The sequence below is a fragment of the Xiphophorus couchianus genome, chromosome 19 (genome assembly GCF_001444195.1).
Source record: "Xiphophorus couchianus chromosome 19, X_couchianus-1.0, whole genome shotgun sequence".
NCBI lineage: Eukaryota > Metazoa > Chordata > Actinopteri > Cyprinodontiformes > Poeciliidae > Xiphophorus > Xiphophorus couchianus.
Window position 1 is genome coordinate 3,239,251 of NC_040246.1, and position 25,692 is coordinate 3,264,942.

Sequence of the window (25,692 nt, forward strand, 5' to 3'; positions counted from 1 at the left end):
GGCTTTATTCGTGTTCTTGTTTTATGCTAAAAAAAAAAAAAAAGGGAGAAAATATCACTTTTAAGACAAACAGTAGCCTAATAATTTATTGAAACAGAAAAATCACATGTGCATCTTCTGTAAGAGGGAAGTAAAATGCCACCTGTTGGCGTTTTATTAGATTGACCTGATCTGTAACCCTAGCAACAATTTTTAAAGGCACGGTATGATGTAAAATGTACTTTTTTTGCGTTTTACATCATGCTGTGTGATGTTATTCCCTCATCAAAAGCCTACTTGGAGTGTTGCTTTGATTCTTTCATCCATTTTTGCGAAATCCTTTAATCTCCATGGCAACCATTCAGCTGTGCAGAACGCCTGGATGAACTTGACCCCGCCCTTGAGCCAGAGCTCCTCCTCAGAGTTGCAGTTTCCAAACTTAAGAAATTCCACCTCTCAGAGCAGCCGTCTCCCGCTCAGCTCCTTCAGACTAGCCAGCAGCAATTAGCAAACACCTGCTGAAACTGCGGATCTACTGAGCTCGTTGTAAGAGCATCTTCTCAGTGCAATGCTGGTGAAACTGTTATAGAGTTAATAGAAGAGCGCTGTGACGAAGGCAGAGTGTCAGAAAGAGCAGGAGTTTTTAAAGAGACAGAGGCCTAATTTTAAAGCCTAATATTACAAGGTAAAAGTTCTGACTTTGTCTCATTTGATATGCAGCATTTTTATAAGAGCCGAAGGTAACAAAAGTGACTTGATTGTGCTATGAAATGGCACTATGTGCCTGGAAAACACACGGTACTGCCCCTTTAAAGAATCCACTTATTGTGGAAGCTGGTTGACATCATGTCGGGGTCACCAATGTGGAAATCAGCAGAAAGAGATGAAAACCATTTTGAGTCTCGCTTTATTCTCAATGTCTTCCAACCACAAAACAAAACACTGAACGGGAGAACAACACGCTCTACATTTCTGCTCTCTCCCCTTCACAATAAGGGCCTACAGTCTGACGTAAAATATATATGTTTGTGTCCGGCACAATATTTTAAAAGTGGAAACTTTTCACCAGTAGTTCTGAAGGTGTTGCAGCCAGAAGAAGCCAACATGATTTACTCCAAAATGAACTTTTCCAAAGATTCGGGCCCCGACGCAAGCCAAGGGTTTACAAGCTGTGCTCAGAGCCCCGGAGCCGCAGCCAGACATCGGTGCCACCGTCTCCACGGGCCCCTGTGCTGTCTGGTGTGATCTTTGTGCATCTGTCTGAGCGCGTGCGGTGGGCTCGGGCCGGAGCCTCAGTGTGTTTTGCTCAGATTGCTGCGCTGCTGCTCCTGGTACTCCCTGGAGTCCTCCCAGGGACGGGGACCACGGATGTTCTTCCACTCGTCCAAATGAATCTCCTTCAACTTCTGGAAAGGAAAAACAAATAGAAAAGGATGAACTTCTTTATTTTATTTTACTTTACTTCAGGATGGAAGTTTTTCCACTACTAAAAAGCGGATTAAGCTTCGCAGACGCCACACAACCAGCATGTAAGAACCATAAAATGTGCACAAGACCCACCCAAACCAGCCACTTTTTTTACTTTCGGGAAGGTATGACGAGCAAACGTGGGCTGCCCCGAGGTAATTTTCCGCAGCAACACGCAAACGTCCCCGCTCACTCTCAGGGCGTTATAGTTCCACACGACAGGATTTGTAGCTGCGCGCTTGCGTAGCGTGAAGGAAAGAGGAGATGAGCCGCACACGCAGGCCGAGAAGTCAAACCAGCCACTTTTTTGGTTTTGGTGATCGGCAACAAGAGACCGTGATCGCCGCTCACCGATCATATACTTTTTCACGGAAATCGGTCGATTATGAACGGTGGCCGATCGGCACACCTCTAGAATAATTGAAGACATTTTAAGGTCTTCATTTTCACATACATGGATTTAAAGCTTAATAATAAAGATGCGCAGACACCTTGATTACAAACCACATGGACACCCAGGACAGGTTCAGCTGTTTTCATCACGCTGAACCTGAGGTAAGCGTCTCTTACCTCATACTCCTCCTCCAGGATAACTGCCTGCTTCTCTGGATTCACCTTCGCCTCCAGTGAAGGATCCAGCTGCAATATGACAGAAAGAAAAGGAAAAAAAAGTGAGACAGTTTTTATTGTTGCAGTCTGAGATTTCTGCTTTCAGGCTTTCCTCTGGTAACGTCAACCATTTTCTTCAAAAGCAACATATGAAAAACGGAAAGCTTTCTTAGTAGCAGCAGAATTACAAAATGTCCTGTTTTGTCCCTTTACAGCCACACACTTCTGCGTATTTTACAGACCAAGAGTAAATAGTGGATGAAGATCCACTATTGTCCAGACTGTCAACTGGACATATATTTGATAAATCGGGCATATGTGGAAGAGTGACAAGAAGATGGTAAAAAAAAACTAATGGAAGTTTTCCACAAGCTATGAAGGAGGCACAGTGGATATGTAGGAGATGGTACTCTGGTCAAATCCAATAATTTTTTTATCATCTGTTTCTCAATCATCATTTTTAAATGCATGTTAAGTTAAGCTAAACATAATTCATTGAGATGTTATCTGACCATATTATTGGCTGACTGCCAGTCAAATTGATCAAGTCATCAAGTTGCAAAGAACCATGAACAAAATGGGTCAGAACAAAATTAAGGACGATTGATTCGTCATCAATCTGAAAAGGTTCAACAAAACAAAAAATAACAACAATAAAAGTTTTATTTTTGTGGTCAAAAGTCCGGGACTTTGGAATTAAAATGGACCTTGGTCAGGAGCGGGTCCAAAATGAGCATCACTTTTAATGAGTTCATAATATTTCACTGGAACAATGCCGAGGGTTTTTCTGTGTGTGACAGAGTTTTACTATTCCAAGACTGACTAATTACACCTACTTTACCTCAGCTAACAAATTATTTATAGAATATTTTACAGCTGTCAAAATAGAGAATTAATGGTCTTAAAAATTAGCATCATATTAACAGTCTAATAGCTGTACTTTATACAAAGACATCTCAAATATGAAGCCATTAAAAGGTAAAAACAAACAAACAAAAAAAAGTCCAGCAAGGAATAAAAGCCTTGAAGTTCATCTCAGCCCTCAGGCTAAATGAAATCACTGATGAGAAAATGCTAATTTAATCACACTGGACTTAATCTCCGACGGTGGTTTCAGCGTATATGTGATGTCTGAGAGAGAGCCGGCTAATGTAATCAGCTGATACCAACCCAAGCAAAAACTGGAAGAGTGCTTTTAATAACGCGCCTTGTCTCCGCTCTTTAAATATTCAGCACATTAAATCACATGCGCAGCCACACATGCGGAGGCAAAGTTGGACTCCGCCGGGGTTTGGAGCGGGTCAGTGTGCTGCACACACCTTCGCAAAAGGAGTGTGTGTGTGCGTGTGAGAGGAGGGGGAAGCCACAGATACAAGGCCCGCGGCAGAGCGCGCTCATCCGCCGTCGACGGCCGCCGCACATCAGCGGTAACGTAAGAAAAGACGGCCCGGCCATCTGGTTCCCACCCAGATGACTTGCATCGGAGTCTGTCAGCGTAAGAGAGCACTCACTACCAGATCGTAACGCCTTCTGGTTACATAATCATTGTTTTAACTAACTGGTTGCTATCTTGTGAAATATTAGACCTTGCTTTCGACTCTGTAGCCTTGTACTTTTTTTAACGTTGTAAAAGGTGGAACCTCCTAAATACCAGGGGTGTATTTAGCCTATTTTCACTTTTTGTGGTTTTGAGTTTGTACTTTCTTTTTAAACACAATAGACAATGGATAGAATCCTCTTCAATATCAAGAACATTTTCTATAATGACAAATCCAAGAAAAATACAAAAAAACTAAACAATGAAACCTTCTCCATGTCAGAAGTCTTATAACTGAAGGCCACTGTCCATATCTTGATCCAAACAAAGTATTATCTGTTTCCAGACTGACCACAATCGAAATCTAAATCTCTTTTCAGAGAACTGGCGACCAGTCCAGGCTGTACCCCGCTTCTCGCCCGAAACCTTCGCTGGAGATGGGCACCAGCATCCCTGCCAATCCCACCAGGGACAAGGGTGTACAGAAAATGGATGGATGGATGTTTTCAGAGATTCACTTTTATGAGACGACTGAACACAACAAACTTGGAGGTGAGGGCGTGTGAACCGACAGACCGCAGAAACACTAAATCTTACCAAGTACTTTTGGCCTAGTTTATTGTCCAAATATCTTAGTACACTAGAAATAAGACAAAACTAACTAACAAGTACATTTTCAGCAAGACCCAGGAGCTTAAGTCAGTAATTCTCTTAATATTGATTTTAAAAAGTACTAGTTCCCCTGGCAGATTGTTTCACTTGTAACAAGACTCTTTGTTTTTCCATGTTATAAGTTAAATAATCTACTAGTGGAGCTAGTACTAGTTAGCATAGAGTGTCTCAACTTAATTTCCTGTCCAGGTTTCCTCCACTCACTTTGCTTTCTGCTAACAAAATTTAAAAATATATTCAAACAAGAGCATCTTTGTTGAAAGCTCAGCCATACTGAAATTCAGTTTAATTGGGGAATGAGAACAATGTGATGCTAGTTGATGACATAATCAATATGCTAAACTACAAATGACCTTATACAATATTAAAGACCTTACCTCAGAAAACATTAATGAGTAAACAATAACTAGACCTGTGAACGAACATGAATTAGTTCAGCTTAAATGTGAGCTGGACTCAGAGATAGTCCTTGATAAGTGTGAACTAGGATACCGACAGTTATCCACCTGGATTATGACAATACACCAAGTTTTAGCTGATATCCAATTGATAAAAGACATTGAAAATGATCATCGAAATTTAAATTGAACAAAGGTGTTCGATATATACAAAGAAAAACAGGCAAAACACCATGTTTGTTTGTTTTTTCTATCAGCGGCTACTTGTTTTTTTTTTTTCAAAAGCGCCTATTTTACAAGCCTCATCTACTTGTAATGTTTTCAAATTTTATTTAAATCTGAAAGATGAAAACCATATTTATTTTTGACCTTTTAACGACCATTTAACGACACGACTCTTCTCTGCGCACCTAAACGCTGCAGTTTCAGTTCTAGCCACTAGGAGGAGTACACAGGCTGGTAACGGTGCCACACAGGGCTTTTGCGTTGAAGTTTTCTCAGACGTATTCACGTACCGCAGGAATTGAAATCAAAATGATCTTGATTACAAACCCGCTTTTTGATTTTCTGGGCATCGTAACGGATTTGAGTAAACTCCCGCAAGCCAAAGGAGCCGCCAATGACCAGCAGCTGAAAGAAAGACAAAAACAAAGAGGGTGTTGGGTTATCATTTTTTTTGTTACTGTCCAAACTCAGAGCATGCTTGGAGCTGTCTATTATAAAAACGTTTTTACAGTTTTCTTTTTACGGGCAAAAAGCAAATGAGAAAAAAACAAACATCGACTCGCATAATTCTAGAAAGAGTCATAAGTGACGTTTACGTTGACAATTGCTGGCTAGAATTGCTACAATGGTTATACAAAGTGTTTGTTTGTTTGTTTTAAACAGGCATTAGTAGCCTACTGCTTTTTTTTTTTAGCCTACTGCTTTCAACACATGTAACGATGCAAAGTTACACCCCGCAGTTTTACATAAGGTCATTTTACAACGGCTAAAGGACGCAGCATGCCGTCAAAAAAAAAATCAAATGTTACCATATTAAACTGGAAAAATAATGAGTTAAGACGTCTAATAAATATCTGTCTGTGTTATGTTAGAACAAGCGAACTACCCGCTTTACTCTTAGTGTTTATGTAAGTGCTAACTAGCTAACACAACCTGTGCTACGGTCAGTTCACGTGCGTAAAAACTCCTGACGTCAGACCAAATCATTCCTTACCAGCATCGGGACTCCATACTTGACGGTTTTGTTTCTCCGCAGTGTCTTCCAACTAAACATGACTTCTTTCTTCAGCTACATGTCCCTCTGTTGTCATCGGTGAGCAGGTCACAACCGAGGAAGCGCTTTTTTCCTGTGTCCGGCATCAAAATCTTCCGGATAGGTACGAGCTTACGAATATTAGTTCCCATTGTTGCCCTTTCGCTGAATTTTGGACCTCTGGGTTAGTAAATATCCGCCTGAGGCGGCAACAAGCTGCGCATACAAAAATATATATGCGTCACCAAATCACTTCATGATTCTTTTAAAAATTATTGTTGCACAAAGAAAATGTTTTATTCCAAAATGGAAAAGCACAGATTTCTGTTAAAGTATTTATACCACTTAGACTTTCACATTCACCCATGTCAGAAATAAAAATTTCAATGTATTTTTTATGGCTTATATGTGAAACACTAGTACAGAAGAGTGCAGAATGGTGTAGTGGAAAAAAGTGATGTATGTTTCTCAAATCTATTTTTCATTTCAATAAGTGTGTTTTTCAATTGTTCTTCCAGCTGCTTTGCAAATTTACAAACTGATTTTTTATTGTTATTTTTTTTGCCTATTCTTATTTGTAAAACAGCTCAAGCTCAGTCGCATTTGATGTCTGTGAGCATCACTTTTCAAATATTGCCACAAAATTTCAACTGGATTTCCACCTCAGATTTCTTCTGTTTTTGCTGCCCGAAATGATAAAAAATGCAATCTTCAAATGATTAATTCATTAGGGGGGAAAAAATGCCCCAGTGAACCAATGTGAGAGTTATTAACTAAAGAAAAGTGGCGAACATTTGAGGCCGCTTGTCGATGACCTTCCAAGAGGTCATCGGCAATTCAACTAGGAATTCTCAGAATTGTGAAAATCTTCAAAAGCCATTCACATTTCCATTTTTTTCTCATTTGTGTGCTGCTATGACACACAACACCAGTGCATACCTTAAACGCCTTGGTTGTGATGCAGCAAATGTGTAGAAATTGTAAGAACACTTTGACAGAGTGCTGTACGCGTGTACTCTTTGATCATAGTCTGATCAGAACACACACACACACACACACACACACACACACAGGTGTTCTTGTATCAAAAACCGACAAAGTGCAGACGTGTTTTTTTTTCTTTATTACAATTTTTCGTCTCTTATTTAACCAGGTGAAGAAAAATACCTTTTTTTTGTTCAGTATAATAAAATAATGTTAACTTTATTCATTTTTCTGAAGAAAATCAATGACAAAAAAAACCCCACATTTTATCTCTCCCTCTTTGTAAACCTGGAGAGTCGCTGCTTTGCGATGAAAAGCAAACACAACAAAGACGGAGCGAGGGAGGGGAGGAGGGAGCGGTGACGAAGCTGGACAGTTGAGAGGTCACGGAAGATACTGACAAAAAGATAAGGCCTGAAACGTACAAAAAAGAAAAGAAAACAACAAATCAGCACAGCTGGACAGGAGAGTGGAGACGAGTCGGAGCACGTGGCGGTGAACGGAGCGGGGAGAGGATGTTCCCGGGTCAGGACGCCCGACGCCAGTGTTCAGAGGTCGCTCTCCCCGTATAGAGCCGTGGAGAAGGACATGTAGTCCAGGGCTCCGGGGACACCGTCGGGGCCCGTGTAGGGGGCCATGCGCACGATGCAGTACTCGGCCTGGTCTGGGGGCAGTTCGCGGCGCAGCTCGTCAGCCAAGATGTAGTTCTGCAGAGAGTCAGGAAAAAACGATTTTCAGTTTTGTCATTTCAGATTATGTCCAGTAGATTCATTGCATCCATTTTATTTGTGGTTTTGGTTGTGTGTGGATTTTATTTCCATTTTATTTAAAGTTTTTGGTTGTTGTATTGAATTTTTTCATATTTAAAATGTCATCCAGCTCTAGTGCTTCTATAGTTCTTTGCGAAATTTAAGCTTATTGGTCTTTGAGACAGTGAATTTGTATTATTACGTCATTATTGATGTAGTATTTCAAAATAGTCTCAAAAAAACACCATCATTTATCATAAGTTCCGTTGCAGCCGATTGCAGTTTTCTGGCTCATCAACGATCTGCAATATATTAATCTGGGGGGATAAATAGAAATGCATGTCATACTTTTCAGACAGATTAAGAAAAATTAACCACTTTATTTTCTTTCCACTTCACACTTTGAGTTGGTCTGTCACGTAAAATCTCACTAGTCTTTTCTCTTTAGTGAAAAGACTAGGTTGTTCTGCGGGGGCTTGTTGGGTTTTCTGAGTAGCTCTGCAGTGCCGTACCTTGTCCCCAGCAAGAACCTTGAAGGACGCCATGACCTGGTCGGCTGTGTCCGTGTCGGCCGTCTCGCGGGACATGAAGTCTATGAAGGCCTGGAAGGTGACGATGCCCATTCTGTTGGGGTCCACTGTGCTCATGATGCGGGAGAACTCGTTTTCCCCCTGGTGGCGACAGACAGGTCACGGTAAAGCAGCTATAGTCGGACGACGTCGCGCAAAAACCGGAAAATCAAACTGCGTAAAGATAGCGGAGAATTTACACCTTAAACTTCAGGTGGTGATGAAGAGATTTTCATCTATGTAAAAGAAGAATTGTTCAGAAAATTACATAATTTAACACAAGATTGAAACGATAAATGAGCTAAATTGTGATTAATCGATTATTGAAATAATTTTCAACTAATTTATCAACCGATTAATTGTTGACTGAAGAATACAGTCTCAAAAAAAGGTCAATTGTTGAAAGAACATTGAAAGAACAAAAAACACTTCTAGCATGTTAATGTTAGAAGTGTTTTTTAAGCTGCAGATTCATCCTTTGCTACAAATGATCAAGCATTCACTAAAGGAATTTTTAAAAATCCGATTAATCAATTAATCGTCAGAATAAATCAATAACTAAAATAATCATTAGTTGCAGCCCTAAAACATCCAGACTGTCCACTATTTTTTGTTTTAAATCTCATCAAATCTACATCCAATACCAAGTCCAAGTGGTCCGGCTCACACACACAAAGACATGTTCATACTTGAAGAGTGCTCAATCCTTTACCAGGTTGTAACCCATGGAGATAAGGCAGGTTTTGAAGTCTTCTGCATCCATGATTCCTGTTCTCTTCTACAAGATCAGCGACAAACAAAACCAGCAGGAGAGGAGAAATACAGCAGAGGGAGGGAAAGGAAAAGAAATCAGGCGAAGAAGAAAGGTTCAAGTGAGAAGATTTTTAAGCAAAGTGTGGGGAAAACACAAAGAGTTCAAACAGGAAGAGTAAAGGCAATACAGGAAGAGATGGAGGGATAACAGAGGAAAGTGCAAAAGAGAGAAAAGAAAACAAAAACAAAAACAAACTTCAGTTAAACCTCGCACTGCGGGAGTGTGGCTACGATCAAATACCTGCGCGTCGTTGGCGATATCGAAGCCCAGGCTGATCAGGCAGGCCTTGAACTCTTCCGCGCCCAGAGTGCCCGAGTGGTCCTGGTGTGTGGGGGAGGGGCCACAGGCCATGCAGCAACACATACAGCCCAATCAGTGATGGCGAGGGGGAAACGGGGAAGGGTTGTGGGGTGTAGGGTAGGTGGTTGGGAGGAGGTAGTGCACCATGCACGGGAGAAGGGGATGGGGGGAGGAAGAGGAAGGGAAGGGTTAAGGGAGAGGACCATGCATAAGAGACAGAAAACAGAGAACAGTGCATATCGATTAGGACCGGGCAGGAGAACACATGGTGGCAGCGGCGCTGCCATGCTCGGCGAGGGCATTCAGAGGCGTTAATGTGCAGCGGGGCGGGCGGATCACAGGGCCTCCAGGTGGGCTTATTCATATCGTCAATGGCACAGAAACAGAATAACAACAACAACACAGGAACTAAGAAGTACGACGGAGTATCAGAGCCATGCTAAGAAAAATATAAATATGTATTAAAAAAAATCACAAGAACAAATCATAAAATTATGAGAGTAAAGTCGCACCGGAAAAAAAACTGAGATAATTCGAGAATAAACTCGTACATGAATAAAGTTGTAGGATATCATTAATAAGTTTTTACGAGAAAAAAAGTCAAAATAATACGAGAATAAAGTCATAAAATTACCAGAGTAAAGTTAAAATATTCTGAGGACTCTGACACGAGAAAGAAGTCTTACACCTGTGGTGAAATGTTAATAGATTAAGTATTTCCTTATTCACAAGATGCTCGACATTCGTTTTATGGCAGCTGTTTTCTCATGTCAGAGTTCTCAAAATATTAAGATTTTATTCTGGTAACACTGCAACTTTATTATTGTAATTTTATGACTTTATTCTCGAATTGTTATTTTTCTATTTTATTTTTTTCTTAGTGTGGCCTCAATACTCCGGCGTAAAAAGGACAAACAGTTTGATTTTCTTACATAATTAAAACAAACATTCATTTTGAATATGCAACAAATAAATAAATCAAGTCTTTAAATGACCAAACCCCCCCAAAAAACTATTTAACTATTTATTATTTCCTTTATCATTTTCAAGAGGGACCTGGGCCCCTTAATGTATGCCCCTTGCTGAGCATACATTAAAAGACGAGATTCACCTAAAAAATAATGAATCACCCTTCTCAGTCTCTTTGGAAAAGTTTGCACTCCAACTGTAGTTTGTCATGTTTGTGCGTTTGGTCAGACAGAGCGTGAGACAGTTGGATGGATCTGCGTCTAAACTGACGTAATGCTCCTGGATTTCCTGTTTGCTCCTGTTCCGACCCTCGCCCACGGTCTCGAGATTTGGATCATGGCCGCAAGGACAAAATCGTAGAAGCTTGTTAAAACTTTGCCCTCAACACAAATTCATCTGGATCATCGTGTCCTTGTTTGGAGCTTACTACAACTATCCGTTGTCGTTTAAAGAGCCAAATTAAATGACTTCTGAGTTACTCTGGTTGCTGGCAGGACCTGCCAGGAGCAGATGTGAAGTCGGGGAGACTTACCTGCTGCTGGAACGAACCGAGGACTCGGACATCACAGGAGCGGATGGAGGTCAGCTTCATTGGGTCAACGTAGGGGTTATATGCAGTTTTCCATGCTATTCTCTTTAGTGGTCTTCCCCTTTATCTCACTGCGTCAGGCATTCTTACTTAATTTTATGTAAATCGGTAATTCTGAATTTATTTTGTTACCATTAATTTGTCTATTTTTGTTTTCTTAATGATTTACTCCCATCCAATCTTGGATTAATTTTAGTCAAATAGTAATATCTTATGTTGTTTAATCGGCTCTAATCTTAAATGTCTGTCCAGTTAGAATTTAATTACTAAAGATTATTTCACATAACAAATGAAATTTTAGATGAAGTGCCAAATCTCTACATTTTTTATACCGTTCCCACCTCATCCCACAAAAACAACCTCCCAACTCAGGGAATGGAAAAACACAGTTCATATTTAACAGCATCAATTAATATTCAGAGTATAGATATTTGAGTTTTGCAAGTAAACAGACATGTTTGGTAGCACTTTATTTGACAGGGTGTGCATAAGACTGACATGACGCTGTCATAAATATGACAAAACACCTGTCATGAACATGACGGAGTGTTTATGACTGTTGGCATGAAGTGTCATTTGTTAAATAATGACACTTTTAATGCAAAGATGCTCTAAAAGTTGCATTAAAAGTCCATTAAAAGTGTCAACTTTACAATATTGTATAGATAATGACACTTTAATGCAAAGTTGGCACTTTTAATGCCACTTTTAGAGCAACTTTGCATTAAAAGTGTCCTTTTTTACCGATTGACAGTTCATGACAACAGTCAGACATTCATAAAGACTCCTTCATGTTCATGACACTGCCATGTCAGTCTTATTCACACCCAGTCAAATAAAGTGTTACCACCTGGTTCTTACGTATTTGAGTATTTTCCTACAACAGTTCCAGGATAAATCCATAACTTTGTTCTGCATCTATTCTCTTATTGGTTCCCACAAAACCCTTCGTATGGATTAAACGGTCAGCCGTCCCTCTGGCCGCGGCTCTGCGGAGCGACTCGGTACTGACCCTGTCGAAGTGGTTGAAGGAGGCGCGGAACTCGTTCAGCTGCTCCTGGCTGATGCCCTTGGCGTCTCGTGTCAGGATCTGGTTCTCAATTTCGTTGATGGTGCGGGCGATGGTGGTGAGTAGCTGCTCCCAGCCCACACGGATGTGCTACACGGCAGAGAGAGACCGGGAGAAGAGGAAGAGGATGATGAAGGGGTCGGAGAGTCCTGGATCTGAGCTTCAATCTTCACTTTATCCAACCTGGGCTGTTCCATTTAGAACCAATGTCAGGGAAAATATGCCCTGATGCATTCTGGGATGTTATAATATTTTAGGCCCGCCTGCTGTACTGCTGTCTGGTGATGAATTCTAGCATTTCTTTCAATATTTTCTAACATTAAAGTCACCAATGTCCATGTATTTTACTGGGATTTTATGTCAGACTAACTGGAAGTAGCCTGTAGATGTGAAGCGGAAGCAAAAATATTCAATAATCCACCAAATTTTTACATTTTTTACCAATAAAATGCATAAGAAGTTTGGCATGGAGCTGAGCTTTGACTTTGAGTCATTTTAATTCAGGAAAATGCTTTGATAGAACTGTTTGTGTTTAGCATCGAACCACCAGCTTACATTTACCCATGATGGACATAAAAAAAAGCTAGCTAGCTAGCGAGGGTATATTAGCAGCTAGTTAGTGGTAGCCTCAACAACTTCAATTGACCATAATGGATTGAGAATGTCTGGATGCGACTCAAACGTTTGCCTGACAATAAAGTCGAGCGAGAAAAATAAACTACATAGAATATGGTAATTAATGTATTTAAGGCCAACTTGGTCTTTTTATTATGAATTTAAGACATTTTAAGGCTTTAATTTTGAATTTAAGACTTTAAATCTGGACTCCCTGTGTCAAATAATCGATATATCAGTGGAGATTAGCATCAGGGGGACTGGATTTGATCCCTTGCGACGTTTACCTCCATTGTGTAGTTGGTGTGTTTGTTGTCAAAGATGAGAGCCTCTTGAATGAGTTGGTGGTCTCCCTCCAGCTGGTCGATCTTTGGCTTGTAGTTGACGATGCTTTTCTCGTACTGGCGGAGGTGCGTCAGTTGGTCCTCTAGGGTGCCGTGCATTTCGATGGAGATCCGGCCGATTTCCTGCTCAGGTGTACGGACAACGCCATGAGATGTCTGGCTTTTACAGCCTCACCAAATGTTTTCACATTTAATCTCGTCATCGATTTTTTTGTTTTATATATATATAAATAAAGAAGGATCAGTGAGAGGTAAAGTTGTCAACCTCCATCTTGGTCTGGATCCAGGGCCCAATGACGTTGGCCTGTGTGGCGAACTGCCTGCGCAGACGCTCGTTGTTCTGCTGCCGGGCGTGCTCTTCGATCAGAGCCTGGTCTCGCTGAGGCACCAGCTGCCTGACCTGCAGATTGGAGTTAAAATTGTAAAAAAAAAAATTTTTTTAAATGCCCAAGAGATTTTTATAACAAAAAGAAAAAAAAGGAACACACTGAGCAATCACTCTGTCTTAAGGAGAAAGAAGAAAAATTGCTGTGTACTAGTCCCAGTACCTTATCCCATTTAGCGTTGATCTCCTGTGGGTTGATGGTTGTGTAGGGGTTGGTGCCGGCCATGTTCACATGATAGGTCTGCACGATTTTGGCAATCTCATTGTGGATGCCAAGGATGGCCAGGCGCTCTTTGTCGGCCTCTGGCAGCGTGGCTTTGAACTGCTCATGGGCTGTGCTCAGTCCCTGAAACAACAGACATGTGTAAAAGCATGCACTGTCTTCTTCTGTGTGATAAACAGAAGCAGTGACAGTTTTCATTTTAGATTGAAGAGAACACATTAAAATATATACACCTTGAACACACCAGCACCATGTCCCTTTCTACTTTGGACAATAGACAGAGCTCTTAAACAACAACAAAAATGAGATTTTTTAAGTTGCTTTGTGTTATTTTGGAATGTAGCTTGAGAGGAATCACCAAGACTTCTGCTTATTAAGCATTTCACTACTGAAACACTGATGCCTGCAGATGGCATCAATGTTTTAGGTGCCACGCTTCAATAAATAATCACTTAATTGAGTCACCAAATAAAGTGGGAGGACTCCCAAAGCCCAAATCAACTCCTAAAGCGTTTACCCAAAGTTCAGGTTGATAGGGGCAAGTTGAAGTCTTAAATCCGTAAGAGGTAAAAGTTTGAGTCAAGTCTGAAGTCCCTGAGGGTCAACTCTGAATCAAGTCTAAAGGTTCCCACATACTCCTCGGACGAACCGTACGTATTCTGAGAGTCCAACGTACAGATCGCCTTCGTTTCCCGTGACAAATTCCTTCGCTTCCCACAATCCGAATGGATGCAATCAAGTTTGAAGAGCTAGTTGGGTACCTACCCAGTTTCTTCTCCACCAGGCCAGCCACCGTACACTTAGTGCAGCACAAAGTGGAAGTCTACTTTGTGCCGCACTAAAGTAGACCTCCACCAGAATCCTTGCGACTGGTTGTGCCAATATCCGACCTCAACAGCTTGGTATCGAAAACAAAACAGTTTGATGTGAACACCGTTTCCCGCCAAGCAATTTATTGTGCAACACGGTGCACGTAAAAATGCACCTTTGTACGGATTTCTGTGGAGTGAAGTACACCTGAGAATGTGGGGGTTTAAACCCTTCACCCCAAGTCAGGTCTCAAGACTTTGAGGATGAAGTTCAAATCAAATTTCAAGGCCTTCACCCCAAGTTGAGTGTCAAGTCTGTAAGGATCCGGCTTAAATCAAGTCTGAAGTCTTGTAAGGCCAAGTCTATTTAGCACATTTTTAGCATTTCCTTATTACAATACATTCTTGTTTGGTTCGTACCGGTGTAGGTCCTTGCTCACCTGGATTTCTTCAATTGTGTGAACGATGAAAGTGTCCTGCAGGTCCTCCATGGCGCCCTCCATCCAGTTATTGAATGGCGCTGCTCTTTTGGCAAACTCAAGGTACAGTTGGTCGATAGTTTCAAGCAACTTCTCAGTTCTCTGGTGAGATAGAAAGAACACAAAGGCTTTTTTTTTTTAATTGACACCCAGTGTTTCAGAGAAACAGGAATTCACTTTGTTTTTATTTCCCACTAATCTCAAGTAACACTGCAGCTCTCAGCAAGGTTCACCTGTAGCGCCTCAGTGCGTTTCACGGTCATGCCTCCCAGTGCGTCCCACTGATCGCAGATCCGCTGGCAGCGAGCGTTTACACTGGGGGAGTCGTAGTAGTCCAGCTCACTGCAGAACAGAACAAATCCTCACTTTCAGGCACAGTGATGGTTCCCTGTCCAATTGTCCTCTCTCTAGGATTTATCGGATCTTACTTTAACTCCTGCGCTATCGCTGCAATCTGCTCCACGCGATCCTGGTGTGCGGCCAGGTCGCTCTCAAAGGCCTCGTGTTTCTTCAGCAGAGCCTTGATCTCCGACAGAGAGGCAGTCTCGTAGTCTTGCTTCTGCAGCAAGTCCTCCTTACCTGCGCAGGAAGTGATGAAACCAGAAATGTCATTTTAGATGTAGAGAAGCTAACTGCGTTACTTTAGGAAGATGAAGGATTTTCCTTTTGGTAAAGGTTCAGCACCTTCGGTCCAGGCTTCGTGAATTGCCGCTTTCTGCCGAAATTTCTCCGCCAGGTGGTCGAGTCGCTCCAGCCGGCGAATCTCGTTGAGGAGCCACTCTTCGTAACCCTTTTCCGCTCCCTCTAGGCTTCCCCAAGCGTTATTAATGTCCTGCACAAAGCCAACAAAGACATTAGAGTATTTGTTTTAGGTGACACGGCGCACTTGAATTAGGTCTGCCGTTTGTCGTCGCTGCCCCGATGTTGAACACTTGGAATAAATCCATTTGAGGCTAAATGCTCTTCCTTAAATGGACATTTGAGTTCTCCACTCATGTTTAAAGGAATATTCAGACATTTTTAAAGTGAAATTATGCTAATAGGTTATATTTTAGCTGCTGGGAATTACTCTCTGGTATCTTTGTTTAGCATTTTAATGTCCAATTTTAGTAACATATAAAAAATAACAGTTTGTGTTGACACTTTATAAACCTTCAAACTGTCCATGTTTTTCCAATGGGAGATTTACAAAGGCTGATTATACAGGAAATTGGAATAGGAGGCAGTGCAACAGTAACAATATTCCTCCTAAAGCGTGTCTGACTCAAAGAAGAAAATTAAATGTAAAAATATTACGGCGATTTATGTGAAAGTTTATACTATTACTACTTACATTTCTATGAGATAATTACTCTCACCGGAAAATGCTTTACATATAAGCTTTTTTTTTTTTTAAACATCAAAATATTTTTGAATTTTTGTTTCTCACAGGAAGATAATTGGTGGCAAACTGCCTCCTACTTCCATTTAATGTGTAGCTTATCACTCCTATCGACATAAATAATCAATCCAAACATGGTGGCGGTTTAAATGTTTACAAAATAGCGTTAGCATCAACCGCCAGGAAGGTTTAGATTGGAGTTGTTCAAGAAAATAGTAGTCGTTTATCAAACAAAAATAATATCCATCTAACATCAAATTTTGACAAATACTTTAGTAGTATGAAGAAAATGCATGCAGATTCACTCATCTTGGATCCAAATTTTCTTTTGATTGGATCAGAATCATCTTCTGTTGCATTCAAAGTTGTTATTCCGGGTTTCAGCCTAGAAAGGGTGTTAAATTGTTTCTGTACTCGTTTGTAACCTGAACTATTTTAATTTCACATTGCAGCTGCCCATCCATTAACATCAGAGGCATCAGGAAATCATTCAGTGACAAGGATTGATCGGTCATGACTGGTGATCATCAAACATCAGATTTTCGCCCCCAACCAGTGAACACATCATATCCAGGAGCAAATATGAACAGCAGAGGTTATTACTAAGTAAAGGAGACTTAAAAAGTACATGAAACGAGGCTCAAGGTAAGAGAAGGTCTGTACAGAATATGAATCTTGTTGAATTGCAGTCTTTCAGAAACCATGGCGACATACCGAGACCATCTTTCCCTCGGAGGGCATGAAGGCGGGCCTGTTGCTGAGCCTCAGTTTGGTCTGAAGGGTGTTGAAGTTGATCTCCAGCTGGCACTTCTCCTGCACTTTGGGCGGCTTGTGGAGACGACGGTAATCCCTGAAGTCCTCCAGCTTCTGCTGCATGGCCTGCATGGTGTTCTCAGGCAGTCTGTTTTCCAGCCAGGGGATGGTGCGACGGATCCACTCCAACAGCTGAGGGGTTGTGTGTGTGTGTGTGTGTGTGTGTGTGTGTGTGTGTGTGTGTGTGTATGAAGGGGTAGGGATAATACAACAGAGACGGAGGAGAAAAGCAAGTTGATGGAAGAAAGGATGAAAGGAGAGCCGCGCAATTGGAAAAGGCGGGGAGAATTGGTGGAGGTCATCAGAGAGTCATGGAAGAAAAGTGTGTGTGATTTATGTAGTCGATGGAAAAAGGAGGAGAAAAAGTAGAAATAATCAGTTAGCATAAAATGTTTGGTCTAAATTCTTGCAATTTAATGTATTTGCAGTGCAATTCCTTCTTCAGTTTTTGCATGTTTCAACACTGAGCCAACATTTTTAAAGCTTTATGAACAAAATCTGTAACGTAATGTTTAAAATCGCCAACACTAAAAACAAGCCTTTTTTTTTTATCCTACAGCATTATTAAACCTTGTTTTAAAGGTTTAATAATCCTTTAGAAGATGATCCCTTCTAAGCATTTGCAAGATTGGGGAAAAAAAGAAGTTAACTCACCATTTTTATGATTCATAAAACAATAAACGCGGGGGGGGGGGGAAATCAGTGGCTTGTTTTTAAAGTATTTGACATTTATCTACTCAGTAAATACAAAGCAACAGCTTGAAGTATTTGTATTTATTTTTTGCATTTTTTTTGTATTTTAACTTGATTCAAGCTACATTCCATTTTTGTATTACCTTATTTATTTTTTTGTATACTTTGTACTTGTATTTGCTTAAAATTACAGGCAAGGAGCAAATTAAAGTTTCTCCAAATACATATGCACATGCTGCTGTGCTATTTTTAAAAAATATAAATATAATAAATGCGAGTTTTTTTCATGGAATAATTGTAATGAATTCCCACAGGGGAATGACAAAAAAACAAAATACCAGTAAAATATGTTTAGATCTAATCTTCTTGTCATTAGTTTTCCACAAATGACATCATTATCCCAATTGAAGAAAATGTTACCCTCCTCTCTTTTGTTTTGTTTTCCCCTTATTTGAAATCTTAAAAATAGAAATATAATTGTGGCTCTTTAAAAATGTCCTTTGGCAGATATTCATCATAAATATCCAAGTTGCTTTGAGACTCTAAACTGGTTTACATCGGAGGACTGAGGGCATAGATGGCTGTTGCAGACCCCGATAAAATACAGTGGAGTTTGTAAAAATTCAAAGTGTGTGAATATTTCTGAAAGCCGCTGTGTTTATAAGAATTTTGGTGTAGTGAGTTAGTAATTGCAGACGTGTAAGCTTGTTCCTTGGCAACTAGTTCTAGTTTAAGCCTGCATAAACAGCAGACAGTCCACAGACTGCAACACGTAAAACAGTTTTTAAAAAGGCTGCAGTATGATTTGATAACAATCACAAGTGTTGCACAATGCACTATTTTGTCTGGCTTGTTTATCATTATCCGCCTTATCTGCACCTGAACGCAGCACCAACATCCCCCGGGGGCGGGGATGCAGCTCAGAGAGCGGGAAATGAAATAGATGAGGAGGCAAAACGGAGGGAAAGAAACGGGGGAATGCTCACATCACTGGCCAGCTTCTCATAGTCCTCCATCAGCTGTTCGTTCTCCTGGTTCACCGCCAGCACCTTGCAGATCCGGTTGGCCGCCGTCTCCGCCTAAACCACCAGGGCGAAGCAAGAAACAACGTGAGTTCAGCCGTCTACGACACCCACGCACGTCTATCCGAAGAAGGCTCTGCGAAGTTAAAGTGTTGTTGTTTGTTTTCTTTTGACGTTTGGCTGCGATAAATTAATCCGAACCGCCCACAGAGAATTACCAGGGGAATCGCTTCGGGGAAATCGAGCGATTAATCAGCAAACGCTCCGAAACTGATGGAATCAGGACGACTCTCGGTTTGTGTTATATTAAAACTAAAAAAATAAATAAACAGAAAAAGAGTGTCATCTAGAGCATTGTCTTTCAAAGAGGGGCCTCAGAAAACGACTAGTAAATTATATATAAAAATAAAAACTTTTTTTGCTCATCAGAAATTTTATATATATATATATATATATATTTTTTTTTTTATCAAATTAGGTTTTTCAATCATTATTGTAAAATATAAGTTACAGTAATCCATTCAAAGGTTATTTGCCATCTTCATTTTTTCTGATTGGCTGATTGCTGAACGTGTCCAGCTGCTTTACTCCTCTCGCTAGCTTAGCAAAGCTAATTAAAACTCTCGCTAGCTTAGCAAAGCTAATTAAAACTCTCGCTAGCTTAGCAAAGCTAATTAAAACGCTCGCTAGCTTAGCAAAGCTAGTTAAAACCCTCGCTAGCTTAGCAAAGCTAATTAAAAATCATAACGTACGAGGCAGGATTCATGTTACACGAATGTGTTAAAGAACAAGAACAAGGTTTTACAACGTTAAAGAACTTTAACGTTTGTAAAACGTTGTTCTTTAAAACGTTAAAGAACAACGTTTTACAACGTTAAAGAACTGTAGCATGGAAACGTTAGCCATGAACACATGTTGATTTCTGCACCACTAACATGTGACATCCTTACTACTGAGATATAATACAGAGAGATATTTAGAAAATAGTAAAAATATAAATAAAAAATGAGGAGAATGGAAGACGACCATTTATTTACAAGCTGTTTGAATGTATGAAAGGATATTTGCTTAGTATAAGGGATTGCTGCAAAAATCAATAACTCAATGTAATACCAGCTGGCATTATATGAGCTGTATATTTAGGAAGGAATGAAAGTGGACTGGATCTAGAATGAATATGTTTAGACAGCACTGGAACGATCTGGATTTATTTGAACTGAATATGGATTATATATTAGTTGCTCTAAATTGGACTTCTATATCTTGTAAAGCACCGTAAAATGGTATTTGTTCAAATTTAGAACTAAAAAAATAAACCAATTAGCTTTTTGTGTGTGTGAAATGTATGCATTGAAAAAAAAAAAGTAAAAGGCAGCAATTACAGAAGCTTGCAAAGTGTAAAAAATAAAGCTGATTTGGTTGAGAAAAGAAAGACAAAAAAAAGTTTGTAACTGGGATTTTAGAGGCTTGTGCCTTAAAATTAAGGGAAATTAAGAGAGATTAAAAGCTATCGCAGACATGTCCTGACATAAAGTGCAGATAAAAACCGAAGTCTCAAAACTCGTAACCTCTTTCACGGCTCGGAGGCTCACATCCCACATGGAGGGCTGCCTCCAGCTTTCCTTTGTCCAAACATCACAAGGAAAACTTGGCTCGGTCCGAGATTCCCTCTTAGAGGAGCGGCCTTAAAAGGAGAGCCAGGATGTGCAGGTTGTGCTTCTGTGAGCAAATGTTTGCACGACTGGGCCGCTTAGCCGAGAGCCCCGACCTCCTTCATGCTGCTTGCTGTTCTGGCGGAGAGCAAGAACTGCTGATTGGAGCTAAAACTGAAACCTTTCATTCAGGAAGCCGCTGTGGACAAAGTGTTGTGTGAAGGCTGACTGAACGTAGCAATATATTTCACATTTGGTAATAAATCTACCTACATGAAGATGTAAAGCTTCTGTTTCATGGCTGCGGTGTAAAGCTTCGTCATGGTACACCGCGAAAACAAAAAAAGTATGTTTTGGTCTAGTTTCTAGTGCAAATATGTTGAACTAAGACAAAAATAACTTACAAACAACTTTTCAGCAAGGCTTGTTTTATGTGAATAATTCCTTAACATTGATGAAAATGTGCTGGTTCCAATGGCACTTCTAACAAGACATTTTCCAATGTTATTAGTTTAGCTTTGTCTCATTTCAAGTATTGTCACTAGAAGCTAGATTAAAAATACTTGGTAACAGTTTGTGTGTGTGTTTTTTTTTTGTTTGTTTTTTTTGGAGTGTAAAATCCAATAAAACTTAAAATACAAAGAGTTTCAGCAAGTTTCGTCTGTTACTACAACAGGCCTTAATAGCAAACAGGCTTGTTTGCAGCTTAATGTAATAAAAAGCCTGGTGATAATTTCAATGTACAGACCAGTGCAGTGATGTGAGGTTCATAGTGTTTATGGGGAGATTTCTGCCCACAGGCGGCAATCTGAGGTACTTGACAGGAGGAGGAAGGAAAAAAAAAAGCTCCTCCTTGTTTTTATGTGAAAACTAACAGAGGGCGGACGGGCTCAGGCTTGTCAGGAGAGTCTGTCGCCCTAGGAGACGATCCCAGGAAGATTTTAAGGACAGCGGATTTAACAGGATGTCCTGAGTTATTGTTCACGACAGAGATCCAGCCCAATCTTTGTCATGATGTTTTACACTTAAATCGTTTGTCAGACGCTGCCGCTGAATGTTACATTGATTTACTGTCAGTTTACAGAGTATATACTGTACATACCCTCATTGGGCCTAAATGAAATAAGTGATTATTTTTGTCAAAAAGCCTTTTAGCAAGTTGTAATGGCATAGTTCTGGCTGAACTATGTACAGACCAGAGGTTCTTACCAGAAATGTTGGAGCTTTTTAAAAAGTTTGTTTTCCTGGCTTTTAATAATAGTTTTTTAAGGGAATGGAGTTGAGTTTGATGTTACCCTGATTTATCCGTTCCATAACGAGCTTCAAAGTGGGATCACCCAAGAGAAAGCAAATTTCAACCAAATGACCCAAAACAGACGCAGATTCTCTAAAGCCACGGTTCTGCACCTTTATTTAAGAAGCGGTTTCAGGACCCGGTTTGGTATTTCAGACCCAGTTTAATTACCACAGGGTCCAGCTGAACCAGTAACGGCTCCACTTTGGTTTTTGAATTGCAGTGCACTGATTGCAGGTTCCTGGTCAAACACGTACCTTTCGATTTTGGCCGATACACTTTTTTTTTTTTTTTTTTTTTTGTCTGGAATTTAGTGAAAGTTTTTTTAAGTTGAGAACAGTGATGTGACTATTTTTAGCCAATCGTGTACAGACGTGATCTGGTGTGGGAACTTGTCATTCTGCCCTCTCTAACAGCAGAGATAAAAGGACGGCGGTGGATTTTCAGACCTTTGCAGAGGCAGATTAGATCAGTTTCCAATTCAACTATCAGATTATCGCCGATCTCCCAAAATGAAGGAAACCAGAGTCCATTTATCAGCCGGTCGATTTTTATCTGTGCGTTCCCATTTCTGAAGGCATTCAATTTGCGATTCACTACTGATGGGTAAATTGTTAGATTCAAGGTGTAATTTGGCAACATAAAGATGAAGCAAAACATTTTAATAGGAAACAATGTAAAAAAAACACCACCATATTTGTTGAGTACTATTAGACTTTTTTCTTTTAAACATGGAAGAAAGTAGAATAAGCAACAACTTCTGGAAAATAAAGCATTATTCCGTAACTAATTAAATTGTTTTTTTTCCATATTCATGCTAAACATTTAATTATTTTCCAGATTTCAAGACTGTGTAGGAGCTCTGCAATAATTTGACCCGGTCTGATTTAGAGATAATTCACAGTAAATTCTAATTAGTTCACAAGTTCAAATTTATTTTGCGTTGTTTATTTATTTTTTTTTTTTAAGTTACTCGTTGAGTTATCATTCCATCCCAGAATAAAGAAAAACTCAATCCATCATGAAAAACTGACAATAATACAACAGTGACTGTATTTAAACTTTAACAATAAAAAAAAAAAAAGCAAAAACAATCTGCTCAGAATTTCACTTTCCTTACGCAGTGCTTTCACCATTTCAACACTCAGGGTGAACTACTGTTAGTGCTAAAACAGTGCTACACAAACAGACGCTGTCATTTTCCTACTAACTCGCTGGACACGTTTTTCTTGGACTTGTTGGCTCTTTTGGCTCGATTCTCACCTTCTGCTTGCCTGAGAACGCGTGGTAGTAACACGACACATAAGTCATGACGGCCTTCTCATCTGGCCTCAAGGTGCTAATGATGTCTGTCCAAGGAACAGAGGAAAAGGGAGAGAGGACAGAGGAGAAAAATGCAGAGTAAAAGTGTGCAGAGAACAAAAAGGGGCCAGCAGGGGGCGCAATCATGAGTCACATGGGTCCTCCAGTCAACTCGAGGTTTCCAGTGGGGAGCACAATGAAAATAAAATAAAACAATGATGGTAGCGTTTTTATTTGTGTTTAAAGTCAAACTCTGATCTGTGACGCCTTCAACTGTCCAGCTGCAGTCTGACGTCTCTCAGTTTGGTTACAAACACTGAATTGTTTTAGTCGACTTGCTTAAAAGAGTTGCTGAGATTACAGCAGCTGTCAGAGAAAAGTGTCATTCATTACCCAGCCAGTCTTTCTCTTAGAAAAGGAGGAAGACTGACAGAAACGCTGAAACCAGACAGGCCACGGCCATTAAAGCCTACTAAAGCATCACCGTTTTGACTTTTAAATGCCAGTTTTTGTTTCACTCACTACCTCCTCCACTCTCTAGTCGAGCCGTTGCTCTGAAGGTTAAACAGAGCTGTCTGTTTAAACGGGTACATTTCCCCTCCTGTGGCGGCGAGAGACGTCAGGCGAATTTGTGTCAACCGCGCGGTCGGTTATTGCAGACGACCGCCGTCATGCAGATCAGAGGCGCTCCGCTCGGCGCTCCGTTTTAGCGAGAGGAAGCTCGAAACGACTGGCGAAACAACAAGGTAGACTGGAGGCCCGCCTGCACTCATCGCCTCTGACAACACAAGACGTAGTCCCATCATGCATTTTGTGGTGGCGTGAACCATGCGGAAAGTAAAGGAGCGCTGTGCACTGCAGAGAAAAGAGTACTGTTAAGAGACACCTGCAAACACACACACACACACACACACGCACGCAGACAGGTAGGGGGGAAAAAAAGGGGAGGACAGGGTAGGACTCTGCATCCAGGATACCTTTTGGGCGCCCGAGAAGGCGTGGTAGAAGCTAGAGACGTAGGTCATGATGGCCTTCTCATCCGGACGGGCAGTGCCTACAATGTCTGTGGGGAAGAGAGGAGGTCAGGAGGGCGGATGTGGGGTGGAGGGGGCATGAGGGAGTCAAATGAAGGAACTAGAAGTGGAGCTCATCACGTTAATTGGAGAGCAAAACAGACCAGAGGTGAGGGTTTGAATCCTGATTCTGTCCTTCGCACAAGAGGAAACCGTATTTGGAGATGCAGCGTTGACGTCAGTGAGGCTTCGTTTATTTGTACGAAAGACAAGCGCCTGTTTACATTCCACAGAAAATATCCTCACTGTGTGCACAGCTGTGACACGAAACCCCAAAACATGCTCCTTCAGACGGCAGAGGAAGGCCGGCTTCATGTAAAAGATATTATACCACGAAAACCACAAGGGTCGGCGTATTTTATTGGGATTTCATGTGACAAGCTAACACATATGGTGTACAACTGTAAAGGGAAATGAAAAGGACACATGGATTTATTTTTTCTTTTAAAGAGATCTGAAAAGTGTGGCTTGCATTTGTATTCTACAACTCAGTATTAGGGCCATGCTAAGAAAATGAAATTATAAGCATAAAGTCAAATACTGTGAGAATAGACATAAAACACACAGCCAGAGCTACAATGGATTTGTTTAGATCAAAGCCTATTTAAGTGTCAGAATGGTCCATTCAAAGCCCAGATCCAAATCTAATCAGGTATCTGTGGTGAAATCCCAATAAAATATGTTGAGGCTTGTGGCGATCCAAAATGTGGGAAAGTCAGCAGACATGACAGACGAAGACATTCCAGCTGCCAGCTTCATTCACTCTGGTTTTTGTTCAGTCGTTGTTGAGAGTGAACAATACTTTTAAATGCAACCAAGTCAGAGCCAGCGGGCGTGACTCGGTACTAAACTTTTAAAGAAGCATGGCTCGTTTTGCACACCTCTGCAGAGCATGGCTGCCAGATGTCAGAGTGCAAAAAATATATATATATATATAAAAAAAAGAAGAATATTTGATTTGTGGTGACCTCTTTGTCCCCTCTGTGAACTTTGATCTGGCTAAACGGCTCTTCAGAAGGAGCATGTTTTGGTTTTCTAGTGTGCGAAATTGTCTGGTTTCCGTTTCATTCTTTCACAATTTGAGTTTCACGCCAGCTCACCTTCTGCATCCAACATTTTGGGGATGTCCAGGTACTTCTCTGCCACGTCAAAGGCCGTGTTCAGGTTGGTCATGGGGTCATCCTGTCAAAAGCAGACCATAGTGACCGTTAAACTCAGCTTCTAGGCAAAAGGGAAAAAAAAAACCTGCTACAAGATTTTCCACTTTTTAGATCAGCAGGCTTTTTCTGAGTTATTAGTGTAGCTTTAGGGGAGTAAGTAAACTCACTCACCTTGCGCAGTTTCCCGTAGTCTATGAGTTCTGGACGGTGTCGATGAATGAGTGCACAGAAGCCCAAGCCGTCCTTCCAGCTGAAAAAAGCAGAGTGGAGAAACTTTGGTGAGGAGGAAAGTGAGAAAAACATTTTTAAAAAGTCAGAAATTGCTGCCAATAACTTCACGTTCTCTTTGTACTGGTGATAAACTTGGCTCTGTCCATGTGCGTTTAATCCCGTCTCTCCCCTAGACAACACGACTGAAGGAGATCTTACCGCTGAGCATCCAGTTTGACTCTGAAGTTGAATATTTTTCTGATCAGAGAATATA

The 25,692-nt window shown here is 40.7% G+C and overlaps 2 protein-coding genes across 7 annotated transcripts in view; both read right to left on the reverse strand.

The window, feature by feature from the left end:
* Positions 1-868: 868 nt before the first annotated feature.
* On the reverse strand, positions 869-6,043 carry cox16 (cytochrome c oxidase assembly factor COX16). Of its 2 annotated transcripts, none has more exons than XM_027999825.1 (4): positions 5,882-6,043; positions 5,215-5,292; positions 2,017-2,085; positions 869-1,385 (listed from the first exon to the last, which is right to left on the reverse strand). In XM_027999825.1, exons 1-4 carry the CDS (start codon positions 5,939-5,941, stop codon positions 1,272-1,274), a joined length of 321 nt encoding a protein of 106 aa, XP_027855626.1. In that variant the 5' UTR covers positions 5,942-6,043; the 3' UTR covers positions 869-1,271. The 2 variants fall into 2 exon arrangements, with proteins under 2 accessions (XP_027855626.1, XP_027855627.1); XM_027999826.1 differs by having other exon boundaries at positions 5,178-5,292; positions 5,882-5,899.
* Positions 6,044-7,024: 981 nt separating this feature from the next.
* The window catches only part of actn1 (actinin, alpha 1), a 59,990-nt gene continuing 41,322 nt past the window's right edge, over positions 7,025-25,692 (reverse strand). Inside the window, exons 6-22 of one of the 5 annotated variants that reach the window (XM_027999809.1) lie at positions 25,380-25,458; positions 25,149-25,230; positions 22,937-23,022; positions 18,692-18,784; positions 16,914-17,144; positions 15,503-15,650; positions 15,247-15,397; positions 15,052-15,160; positions 14,780-14,920; positions 13,471-13,653; positions 13,188-13,322; positions 12,866-13,045; positions 11,907-12,053; positions 9,277-9,357; positions 8,935-9,000; positions 8,166-8,324; positions 7,025-7,611 (exon numbers count right to left, since the gene is read on the reverse strand). In XM_027999809.1, coding sequence (XP_027855610.1) covers positions 7,453-7,611; positions 8,166-8,324; positions 8,935-9,000; positions 9,277-9,357; positions 11,907-12,053; positions 12,866-13,045; positions 13,188-13,322; positions 13,471-13,653; positions 14,780-14,920; positions 15,052-15,160; positions 15,247-15,397; positions 15,503-15,650; positions 16,914-17,144; positions 18,692-18,784; positions 22,937-23,022; positions 25,149-25,230; positions 25,380-25,458 — 2,230 coding nt within the window. In that variant the 3' untranslated portion in view covers positions 7,025-7,452. Of the gene's footprint in view, positions 7,612-8,165; positions 8,325-8,934; positions 9,001-9,276; positions 9,358-11,906; positions 12,054-12,865; positions 13,046-13,187; positions 13,323-13,470; positions 13,654-14,779; positions 14,921-15,051; positions 15,161-15,246; positions 15,398-15,502; positions 15,651-16,913; positions 17,145-18,691; positions 18,785-22,936; positions 23,023-23,952; positions 24,039-25,148; positions 25,231-25,379; positions 25,459-25,692 lie in introns of all 5 variants that reach the window. The other 4 variants (XM_027999808.1, XM_027999812.1, XM_027999811.1 and 1 more) reach the window with 4 other exon arrangements.

Coding starts and splice junctions, on each gene's coding strand:
- cox16 (XM_027999825.1), bottom strand. CDS start 5,941: ATGTTTAGTTGGAAGACACTGCGGAGAAACAAAACCGTCAAGTATGGA. Junction 5,293..5,881: donor AGTATGGAGTCCCGATGCTG/GTAAGGAATGAT, acceptor TCTTTCTTTCAG/CTGCTGGTCATTGGCGGCTC. Junction 1,386..2,016: donor TCCTGGAGGAGGAGTATGAG/GTAAGAGACGCT, acceptor TTTCCTTTCCAG/AAGTTGAAGGAGATTCATTT.